At 53.5% G+C, this 11,635-nt stretch overlaps 1 protein-coding gene across 3 annotated transcripts in view; it reads left to right on the forward strand.

Annotated features, from left to right (window-relative positions):
• The window catches only part of TNPO2 (transportin 2), a 21,476-nt gene that overhangs the window by 1,807 nt on the left and 8,034 nt on the right, over positions 1-11,635 (forward strand). For 2 of the 3 annotated variants that reach the window (XM_021708026.1, XM_021708027.1), the window contains 11 exons: positions 1,133-1,244; positions 2,390-2,465; positions 2,547-2,696; positions 7,195-7,301; positions 7,387-7,520; positions 7,610-7,691; positions 7,764-7,886; positions 7,999-8,117; positions 8,956-9,016; positions 9,111-9,276; positions 9,423-9,575. In XM_021708026.1, coding sequence (XP_021563701.1) covers positions 1,133-1,244; positions 2,390-2,465; positions 2,547-2,696; positions 7,195-7,301; positions 7,387-7,520; positions 7,610-7,691; positions 7,764-7,886; positions 7,999-8,117; positions 8,956-9,016; positions 9,111-9,276; positions 9,423-9,575 — 1,283 coding nt within the window. Of the gene's footprint in view, positions 1-394; positions 1,245-2,389; positions 2,466-2,546; positions 2,697-7,194; positions 7,302-7,386; positions 7,521-7,609; positions 7,692-7,763; positions 7,887-7,998; positions 8,118-8,955; positions 9,017-9,110; positions 9,277-9,422; positions 9,576-11,635 lie in introns of those variants that run through there. The other variant, XM_008049039.2, reaches the window with a different exon arrangement.

Below are 11,635 nucleotides of genomic sequence, written 5' to 3' on the forward strand. Positions count from 1 at the left end.
GGGGGGGGGGCCTGCTTCGGCGGGGCTTGGTTGGGTCTGATTGGGGAAGGCCGCACCGGAAAGTTGCGGGGGGAGCTTGTTGGGCCCTGATAGGGAGGGGCGCCGGACTTCGGTCTAGAGGGTTTTGCTGGGTCTGATTGCGGGGTGTCGCTGAGATCCGTTGAAGGGAATGCTCTGGGGGGTGTTCACCCAGGCCTAGTTGGGGAGGCTGCAGGGTTCGGACCAAGGGGTTTACCGAGTCGAGGTGTGGGGGGCTTGGCCGAACTTGGCTGGGGGAGGCAGCAGAGATCCTTCAGCCGGAGTTACTGCTGACTGGGGCGGAGGGTGGAAGGCTTGGCCAGACCTGATTGGGGAAGGCTACAGGGACTCATCCAAGGGTCTTCTGAACTGAGTTGGGCGGGTTTGGCTGGCTCTGATTCCAAGAGGCAGTAGAGACCTAACTGGGGACTGCTTCGGTCCTGATTACGGGGAATCTCTAGGCAGGGTTTGGTTAGGCCAGAAGGGGGGACGTCTGGCATCCGCTGAGCTTGAAGGGCCAGATTAGGGGAGGGAGGGAGGGATCGGGACTGTGTGGAGCGTCTTGGGACTGTGCGCCTGGGGAGGGTTAGGAACTGGACCAGGGCAGGAGGCCGCCGGGACCTGGCGGAGCTTGAGAGCCGGATTTCGGGAGAAGGGAAATCTTCAGGGACCGTGCCTCTACCAGGGAGACCACGGGGGCCGGGGCGCTATCACGGTCTGGGGCGGGGCCCCTGGATGTGGAGGCGTCTGGGCCCTCGCCCCACCGCTGCGAGGGAGGCGGAAGCCTTAGGGCTCGCAGCCGGGGTCGGCAGCAAGGGCCGCCCTGGGACGAGGGCTCTGCGCTGGGCCCGATGAGGATCCGGCGGGCCCCGTCGCCGCCGCCCGTGGCCCGCTTCCACATCCCCCCTCCCGCGCTCCCGAGCCCGCGGCTGCGCGGCCGAGGATGGCGCAGCTGGCGGGGACCCCGCACTTGGGCGGGCGTGGATCGGCGGCCTCCTCCCGTCCGTCGAGGACGCTCCCGTCGGCATGCGACTATAGCGGCCTCAGGAGCTCAACCTGGGTCTAACACCGAGCCCCAGAGACCCAGCGCTGACCCTGGCCCCTACCCCCGCAGCTCGCCTTGCGCCATGGACTGGCAGCCAGATGAGCAGGGCCTGCAGCAGGTCCTGCAGCTGCTCAAAGACTCGCAGTCGCCCAACACGGCCACGCAGCGCATCGTGCAGGACGTATCCTTCCTTCCTTCCGGGCCGGGCGAAACCGGCAGACATCTGCAACTTCTGAAGGCCAGAGAGGGAGGGGCCAACTCCCTAATGTTTTCTGCCGTGGTGAGGACCTGGCCTGGACAGAGAATTAAGGATTAGAATTCCTGGGTCTCATTTCTAGAGCTGCAGGGATTTGTTATGGAAAGTAATACAAATTCCTAATGTTCATTGAGGACTTACTCTATTAACATTTACTCTTCCCGGTTTCCAGATGGGTAAATCGAGGCTTAGAAAGGCAAAACAACTTGCCCAAGGTCATAGCTAGTAAGCCCTAGCAGATTTGAGTCCAATCTGCCCTGTCAGAATGGGGCAACATGTGGCCCTGGGTGTGGGAGGCACCTCTAGTAGGCACTTGGGTTTCCTTTAGGCTTTGTGGCTAAAATTTCTTTTTTCTGATTGGTTGTTTAAAATATAAGTTAAAATTTTAAAAACTTCACAACATTAGCAAGTTTCACTTGCAAATTTGGATTCTTTTCTTTTTATGTTTTAAAAAAGCAAGCACCAGCCAGGCTCGGTGGCTCAGCCTGTAATCCCGCGCCTTTGGGAGGCTGAGGTGAGTGGATTGCCTGAACCCGCGGGTTCGAGACCCGCCTGGGCAGCGAGACCTCATCTCTACAATAAATCAAAAAATCAGCCGGGCGTGGTAGCGCATGCCTGTAATTCCGGCTACTCGGAAGGCTGAGGCGGAAGGATCGCCGGATCCCAGCAGGTGAGGCTGCGGTGGCTGGGAGCAGCCACTGCACTCCAGTCTGAGCGACTGAGGGAGACTCCAACTCAAAAAAATAAAACTAAAAAAATAAAAAAGCAAGCACCATTGGACTGCTGGTGAGCAGAGCTGAGTGGCAGCTGCCTGCCACCTTTCGGGGAGTGGGGTTCCCTATCTCTCCTGCTCTGGCTGGGTCTTCAGGAGTGGGGGTTCCTATAAGTAGGCATTCCTAATCCTTGTATGAATTTCATGTTTCTGAGATAGCCTGTGCTGTTGTGGACAGTGGGACCCCAGGAGCTCACTGTGTGGTCCTAGTGGTCAGAGATGCTATCAGTTACATGACATTGAGGGGGCCCTGCCCAGGGAAGGTCCCTCTCTCCCAAGTCCCTTAACAGCCTGGCAGAAACTCAAACAACTCAACCAATTTCCTGACTTCAACAACTACCTGATCTTCGTCCTAACCAGACTCAAGTCAGAAGGTATGCCCTCTGCACCCCTCCATGTGGGCTTGACTCTGCTTTCTTCCCTGTGACCCTGAAGCTTAGGCCTCTCCCCTCTAGATGAGCCAACTCGTTCTCTCAGCGGCCTCATCCTTAAGAACAACGTGAAGGCACATTACCAGAGCTTCCCGCCACCTGTGGCTGACTTCATCAAACAGGAGTGTCTAAACAACATTGGCGATGCCTCCTCGCTCATTAGAGCCACCATCGGTGAGAGGGGTGGCGGGGGTTAGCCTCTGAGGACACGCTGAGCTCTCACTCTTGGCCAAGAAGCTTCTCAGCATGTCAAGGGTATTGCTTCTCTGAATGTTTCAGCACCCTGTATGATAGTAGTGTTACTATTGCCGTTTGACAGATGAAGAAACTGAGCCATTGAGATGTTAAGGGTCTTGCCTGGTAAGTAACAGGGCTCAGAAGCAATCCAAGCAGTGCAGGTCCACACTCAGGAACCACTCCCTCCTGAAACAGCCCTTCTTGCCTCTGAGTCAGTCACTCAATATCTAGAATTGTGTGCCATGTCCTGGGCTGAGTGCTGGGGGTATAGCCGTTAAAATACGCAGGTTCCCTGCCTTGGTGGAGCACAATGTCCAGGTCCTAGAGACAATTATTAGCAAATTCTCGCCAGTGATGAGATTGTGCCTGCGCACAATATGACTTCGGTTTGCAGTGGAGGCTTCCTGACTTTGGAAGGCTGTCTGAGGAAGTTACAGAAGGATGGCAAAGAATTAGCTGAAGGAATCTTGCTTCCAGGCATTTCACCACTGATAAATGCCAACTCGACTACTTGTTACCAACTTAAATATTTTCCCATAAATCTGTGTCAGCTTTTAGGCTGGTCATGTTGGCTCATACCTGTAATCCCAGCAATTTGGGAGACTGAGGCAGGAGGATTGCTTTAATCCGGGAGTTTGAGACCAGCCTGGGCAACATAGCAAGACCTCGTCTCTACAAAAAGTAAAAAAAAAAAAATTAAGCTGGGCATGGTGGTGCACGCCTATAGTCCCTGCTACTTAGGAGGCTGAGGTGAGGGGATCATTTGAGCTCAGGAGGTCAAGGCTGTGGTGAACTATGCTTGCATCATGACATTCTAGCCAGGGCAAGAGTGAGATCTTGACTCAAAAAAAAAAATCTGTGTCAACATTAAAAAATTCCTTTGAGCCGGGCTCGGTGGCTCAGCCTGTAATCCCGCGCCTTTGGGAGGCTGAGGTGAGTGGATTGCCTGAGCCCACAGGTTCGAGACCCGCCTGGGCAGCGAGACCTCATCTCTACAATAAATTTTTAAAAAATCAGCCAGGCGTGGTAGCGCGCACCTGTAATTCTGGCTACTCGGAAGGCTGAGGCGGAAGGATCACCGGAGCCCAGCAGGTTGAGGCTGTGGTAGCCGGAAGTGGCCACTGCACTCCAGTCTGGGCGACTGAGTGAGACTCCAACTCAAAAAAAAAAAATTCCTTTGAGCCTGGTATGGTGTGGCTCATGCCTGTAATCCCAGCACTTTGGGAGGCAGAGGAAAGAGGATCGCCTGAGTCCAGGGGTTCAATACCAGCCTGGGCCAAGTGAGACCTCGTTTCTACAATAAACCAAAAAACTAGCTGGGTGTGGTGGCCTGAGCCTGTGGTTCCAACTATTTGGAAGGCTGAGGCTGGAAGGATCATCACCTGAGCCCAGCTGATCAAGGCTGCGGTGGCCGTGAGCCTGCCACTGCACTCCAGTCTGGTTGACAGTGAGCTCCTATTAAAAAAAAAAAAATTCTTGGCCGGGCTCAGTGGCTCAGCCTGTAATCATGTGCTTTGGGAGGCCGAGGTGACTGAATTGTGTGAGCCTGTGGGTTCGAGACCCGCCTGGATGACTTGGCGAGACCTCATCTCTACAATAAATCAAAAATTAGCTGGGCGTGGTAGCGTGTGCCTGTAGTTCCAGCTACTTGGAAGGTTGAGGCAGAAGGATCACTGGAGCCCCGTAGGTTGAGGCTGCGGTGGATGGGAGCGTGCCAGAGCCCAGCAGGTCGAGGCTGCGGTGGCCAGGAGTGTGCCACTGAACTCCAGTCTGGTGACAGAGTAAGACTCTGACTCAAAAAAAAAAAAAAAAAAAAGAATTCTTTTAAGCCAGGTGCCATGGCACGTGTCTGTACTCCTAGCTACTCAGGAGGCTGAAATGAGAGGATTGATGCTTGAGCCCAGGAGTTCAAGACCAGCCTGGGCAATGTAGTAAGATCCCATCTGAAAAAATATTTGCTTTAAAAAAAAAATTGTATAACTGTTTTAAATGGAAAGACAGATTGGCTTTTCTAAAGGGAAGTTAACCTTAAAATTAAATGCAATAAAGATAGAAGCAGCTGAATGTGGTAGCTCACGCCTGTAATCCCAGCACTTTGGAAGGTGGAGGTGAGAGGGGTTCAGGACTATCCCGAGCAACCTGGCAAGACCTTGTCTCTACAATAAATCAAAAAATTAACTGTGTGTGGTAGTACGCACCTGTAGTTCCAGCTACTTGGAAAGCTGAGGCGGAAGGATCCCCAGAGCCCAGCAGGTCGACGCTGGGGTGGCCCTGAGCATGTGTGTGCCACTGTACTCCAGCCTGGGCAAAGGAGTGAGGCTCCAACTCAAAAAAATAAATAAATAAAAATTAAAAAAAAATAAAACTTGGTCAGTAAACTTAGGAGGCTGGTATTCTTTTTTTTTTTTTTTTTTTTTAAAGAGATGAGGTCTCAGCTGGGTGTGGTGGCTTACGCCTGTTATCCTAGCAGTTTGGGAGGTAGAGGCAAGAGGATTACCTGAGCTCATGGGTTCGAGACCAGCCTGAGCAACATGGCGATACTTCGTCTCTACAATAAATAAAAAAGTCAGCTGAGCATGGTGGCACATGCCTGTGGTTCCAGACTTGGGAGGTAAGGCCGAAGGATCACCTGAGCCCAGCAAATCGAGGCTGTGGTGGCCGTGATCGTGCCACTGCACTCCAGCCTGGGCAGCAGAGTGAGACTCCAACTAAAAAAAAAACCCAGAAGAAATGAGGTCTTGCTCTGTTGTCCAAGATATAGCACAGTGTTGTGAACATAGCTCACTGCGGCCTTGAACTGCTAGGTTCCAGCAGTCTTCCCGTTACAGCCTCCAAAGAAGCTGGGTGCCACCACCACACTTGGCGTTATAAAGATGTTGGTGTCCTTTATCCCCATTGAGGGCTGAGAGCACTGAGGCACAAAGAATGTTGTGATGTGGCCAAGGACACAGACAGGGTTTGGACTGGGCCTGGACTCTGTCCTCATGGCGTATCCATTGTCACAGGGAGCACCTCCTTTTTTCATATGGCCTTGTCTACCCCTGCGAAACACTGCCATCTTGTGGCAGTGAGTGCCATTTCTGCATTGACAGCACCCACATGTAACTGCTGCCAGAGGGCCTCACTGCCTCTGATGCCTGCTACACATCACGCCTAGATTCCTTTCTTTCTTTCTTTTTTTTTTTTTTTCTGTCGGAGTCTCACTCTGTTGCCCAGACTGGAGTGCAGTGGCACGCTCCCGGCCACCGCAGCCTCGACCTGCTAGGCTCCGGCGATCCTTCTGCCTCAGCCTTCCAAGTAGCCGAAACTACAGGCACGCACTGCCACACCCGGCTAATTTTTTGATTTATTGTAGAGATGAGGCCTCGCCAAGTTGCCCAAGCGGGTCTCGAACCCGCAGGCTCAGGTAGTTCACTCACCTCAGCCTCCCAAAGCGCTGGGATTACAGGCTGAGCCACCGAGCCCAGCCAGATTCCTTTCTAATTGGCAGAAAAAGTTATCCCAGCAGCCACAAGACCCTGCACGATTTGCTCAGGTCACCTCCCAGGCCTTACCTCCTCCCACTCCCCACCACACTCTGCTTAGCTGCACTGGTCTTCGCCCATCTGTGAACACACTATGCCTGTCCTATGGAGACTTTGCACTCACTGACCCCTTTGTCTGGGATGCTCTTTCCCCGGGTACCTGGATGGCTCCTTCCTCACCTCCTTCAGGTCTTTGCTCATATGTCAAGATGTCACCTTGATGAGGTCTGTACTGGCCACCCAATTTAAAGTTGCTGTCCTCAGCCCTTTCTACCCCTTTCTAGCCAGTGTTTCTGCTTTACTTTCCCCTTAGCCCTTGGCATGTGTCCTTCCAGTTCTTTTGTTGATGTATCTTTATATCACCACCCAGTCTAGCTCCCAAGGGCAGGGATTTTGTGTTTTATTGTATGCTGTATCCCAGGGCCTGGAAATGAGCTGGTTCATAGTAGGACTCAGGATACTTGCTGAGTCAACAAGCACCCCTTGTACTCAACTCAAGGCCAGGTGTGGTGGCTCATGCCTGTAATACCTATACTTTTGGAGGCTGAGGTGGGAGGACTTCTTGAGACCAGGCATTCAAAACCAATCTGGGCAACATAGCAAGACAAAAATTTTTAAAAATTAGCTGGGCATAGTAGTAGTAGTAGCCTGTAGTCCCAGCTACTCGAGAAGCTGAGGCGAGAGGCTCTCTTGAGCCCAGGAGTTTGTAGTTACAGTGAGCTGTGTTTGTACCACTGCACTCCAGCCTGGGTGACAGAGTGAGACTCTGACTTTAAAAAAACTGAGGGGAAAGGGTAGGGCGTACATGGACTAGGGTACAGAAAGGCAACACTGTGGGTGCCAGGGTGGAGGGTGAGGTGCTGGGCAGTCCTCTCCCAGCCTGAGGCAGCGTCCTTTCCTGGCCGCCCCAGGCATTCTCATCACCACCATCGCTTCCAAGGGTGAGCTGCAGATGTGGCCTGAGCTACTGCCCCAGCTGTGCAACCTGCTCAACTCGGAGGATTACAACACTTGTGAGGTAGGGACAAGATGTGGTTGGCATGAAGGCTGGACCCAGGCCACGACCTCCGCCCATACCCATCTCTCTGCCCCTCTCCACGCAGGGAGCCTTCGGAGCCCTGCAGAAGATCTGTGAAGACTCCTCAGAGCTTTTGGACAGTGATGCCCTTAACAGGCCCCTGAACATTATGATACCCAAGTTCTTGCAGTTCTTCAAGCACTGTAGCCCCAAGATCCGGTGGGTGCAGTTCCCTAGGGGTTCCCAGGGGTCCTGGAATGGATGAGCAGATGGGGTCAGAGATGACTCATGTGTCTGTCCCCTGCCAGGTCCCATGCCATTGCCTGCGTGAACCAGTTCATCATGGACCGGGCCCAGGCACTCATGGACAACATTGATACCTTTATTGAGGTGGGCTGCCAGCTGGGGGCGGATAGGGTGAGGACTGAGGCCTGCCGCTGCTGACCCTGCCCTTCCCCTCAGCACCTGTTTGCCCTGGCCGTGGATGATGACCCTGAGGTACGGAAGAACGTGTGCCGCGCCCTGGTGATGCTTCTGGAAGTGCGGATTGACAGGCTTATCCCCCATATGCACAGCATTATCCAGGTGTGCACAGCCAGGCCAGCCCAGGCAGACAGGCGGGTGGTCAGGGGCTTGGTGGGTATCAGGGAACCACTCTCTGCTGGACCGGGCCTCAACCTCTTCCCCCCCACCATAGTATATGCTGCAGAGGACCCAGGACCACGACGAGAACGTGGCTCTCGAAGCTTGTGAGTTCTGGCTGACGCTGGCTGAGCAGCCCATCTGCAAGGAAGTCCTGGCCTCCCATCTGGTCCAGTGAGTGCAGTTTCTGCCTTCTGTCTGACCCCAGCTTTGACCTCTCGCTGTGTCCCTACCTTCCCTCTGGGCACTTCCTGTGCTTGCCTCAGTCCATGTCCTCATCAGTTTACTTTTGATTCTGTGTACATTGATTTGTAAGTTATAAGAATGCCGTTTTAATGACTTCAAGTTAGGCAATCGACAGGCAGAAAGAAATGAAAAAAAATCAACAAAGGTGTCAGGTGTGGCTGTCCAGGTGCTTAAAGGATGTGAAAGACAAGTCTCAGATCTGCTTCCGCTGCATTGGCTTCATTCTCAGGCCTGGTGTTCCCTCATCATGGTGCCGTGGCCTTCTGCACCTTTCTAGCTCAGGAACCTCAGAGTAAAGAAATTCTCTTGACTAATATCTTCAACAAAAGTCTTAGAGCTGACCCTCTGACCAATTTAGATCGCTTGCCTATCTCTATGTCATTCTTGGTGGTTGAATCTTGGGGACTGATGAGACCCTTGCCGAGTAGGTAGTGAAGGCTCTATTAGAGTTTCCAGCTCCAAGGGGTGTGGGCTCCAGCTGAGGGTCGGACCAGCTATCCAGTCTATTTGCTTCCCTAGGCTGGCCCATCTGCCTCATTTCAGGAAGATACCCAGGGACTTGTTTGCATGTCCCTACCTTATGTGATGCTAGGGACCAGGTGCTGTCCCAAGGTATTCAGTGCATTCAGGAGTCAGGAGCCTGTGGGCCAGGCAGGGCAGCTCACACCTATAATCCCAGTGCTTCGGGAGGATGAGATGGGAGGACTGCCTGAGGCCAGGAGTTCATGGGCTCCTACACCCAGATGAATGGCCTCTCTCCCAACAGGCTGATCCCTATCCTGGTAAATGGGATGAAGTACTCAGAAATTGACATCATCTTGCTCAAGGTCAGGCGGGGTTAACTGCCCAACACGGGTGGACATGGGGAGGGCTGTCGGGGCTGGGGCATCGGCAGTGCTTAGTGGTCTGCCCGGCCCTCAGGGGGACGTGGAGGAGGATGAGGCAGTCCCTGACAGCGAGCAGGACATCAAGCCACGCTTCCACAAGTCACGCACAGTGACGCTGCCCCATGAGGCTGAGCGACCTGATGGTTCTGAAGATGCAGAGGATGACGATGATGACGATGCTCTGTCTGACTGGAATCTGAGTGCGTGGCCCGACCCCAGGCTGGGGGTGGGGGGTGGCTAGAAGCCCAAGGGATCTGGATTCTGATCATGGTCTCTGATCCTGGGGTACCATCAAGGAGGGTCGGCCGCCTACCCTAAGCCTGCCCTCGGATGTTCCTCTGCCCAGGGAAGTGCTCAGCAGCTGCACTGGATGTCCTTGCCAATGTCTTCCGGGAAGAACTGCTGCCCCACCTACTCCCCCTACTCAAGGGCCTCCTCTTCCACCCCGAGTGGGTGGTCAAGGAGTCGGGCATCCTGGTGCTGGGCGCCATTGCTGAGGGTGAGTGCCTACGTGACCTGTCTGTACCTGACCTCTGACACCTGTGAGGGGGATAGCAGGGCCATGCTGGGTGGGTGCAGCCCTACAGCACTGGCCATGCCATGCCTGAGTTCTTCCTGGAAGTCCTCCCTGGCACATCCTGAAAGGAACCCCTGAAGCCCCAAAATGCCAGCCCTCTGCTTCATGTGTGTGGGCAGGCAGTGCTTGGATATTGTAAGCATCATTCCAGCAACAGCAGTGATGGCATACAGCATGTCTGCTTGCTTGTGCTGTGGGCTCATGTAGAGAACTCACTTGGCCTTCTCTGCCCCCAATGAGGTGGATACTGGGTCCCAATTTCATAGATGGGGAAACTGAGGTACAGAGACATAGATACCACTTCTAGACAGTCACCCAGTGTACTGGGCCTCAAACCTGTTTCTGACTTCCAGGCAGGCCTGCCAGAATCCGCAGTAACTGGCATTGGGTGTACTTTCTCAAACTGAACACCGTGTAGTTGACCAGATTTCCAGGCCTCGATTCTGGTGGGACATAAAACTTGAGTTACAGGAGGACATCATGAGTCTTATAGACGTCAGGTGCCATTGCCTTAGCATCCTGACCTGTCCTAAAACTTTTAGACATGGCAAAGCTCTGTCTGACTGGAATCTGAGTGCGTGGCCCGACCCCAGGCTGGGGGTGGGGGGTGGCTAGAAGCCCAAGGGATCTGGATTCTGATCATGGTCTCTGATCCTGGGGTACCATCAAGGAGGGTCGGCCGCCTACCCTAAGCCTGCCCTCGGATGTTCCTCTGCCCAGGGAAGTGCTCAGCAGCTGCACTGGATGTCCTTGCCAATGTCTTCCGGGAAGAACTGCTGCCCCACCTACTCCCCCTACTCAAGGGCCTCCTCTTCCACCCCGAGTGGGTGGTCAAGGAGTCGGGCATCCTGGTGCTGGGCGCCATTGCTGAGGGTGAGTGCCTACGTGACCTGTCTGTACCTGACCTCTGACACCTGTGAGGGGGATAGCAGGGCCATGCTGGGTGGGTGCAGCCCTACAGCACTGGCCATGCCATGCCTGAGTTCTTCCTGGAAGTCCTCCCTGGCACATCCTGAAAGGAACCCCTGAAGCCCCAAAATGCCAGCCCTCTGCTTCATGTGTGTGGGCAGGCAGTGCTTGGATATTGTAAGCATCATTCCAGCAACAGCAGTGATGGCATACAGCATGTCTGCTTGCTTGTGCTGTGGGCTCATGTAGAGAACTCACTTGGCCTTCTCTGCCCCCAATGAGGTGGATACTGGGTCCCAATTTCATAGATGGGGAAACTGAGGTACAGAGACATAGATACCACTTCTAGACAGTCACCCAGTGTACTGGGCCTCAAACCTGTTTCTGACTTCCAGGCAGGCCTGCCAGAATCCGCAGTAACTGGCATTGGGTGTACTTTCTCAAACTGAACACCGTGTAGTTGACCAGATTTCCAGGCCTCGATTCTGGTGGGACATAAAACTTGAGTTACAGGAGGACATCATGAGTCTTATAGACGTCAGGTGCCATTGCCTTAGCATCCTGACCTGTCCTAAAACTTTTAGACATGGCAAAGCTTTCAAAGTGTGTCTAAGGAAAAGTTTCTGTATGTTGTATGTGTTTAACATATCTTATGTTGATAGAGCACATGTTATGTGATACATGAGCAAAATGTCAATAGATGACACCAGATGTATTATGTATTGATGGCTTATGTAAGGTTTATGTCTTAGATTATTGGGGATCAGGCTGTTGTCTTTCTTCTCCTTAATTAAAAGAGCAAGTCAGGCTCGGTGGCTCAACCTGTAATCCCATGCCTTTGGGAGGCTGAGGTGAGTGGATTGCCTGAGCCCGCGGGTTCGAGACCCTCCTGGGCAACTTGGCGAGACCTCATCTCTACAATAAATCAAAAATCAGCTGGGCGTGGTAGCGTGCGCCTGTAATTACAGCTACTTGGAAGGCTGAGGCGGAAGGATCACCAGAGCCCAGTAGGTCGAGGCTGTGGTGGCCAGGAGCGGCCACTGCACTCTAGTCTGGGCGACAGAGTGAGACTC

Source organism: Carlito syrichta, unplaced genomic scaffold (assembly GCF_000164805.1).
Source record: "Carlito syrichta isolate Samal-C Ts95f unplaced genomic scaffold, Tarsius_syrichta-2.0.1 Scaffold130461, whole genome shotgun sequence".
NCBI lineage: Eukaryota > Metazoa > Chordata > Mammalia > Primates > Tarsiidae > Carlito > Carlito syrichta.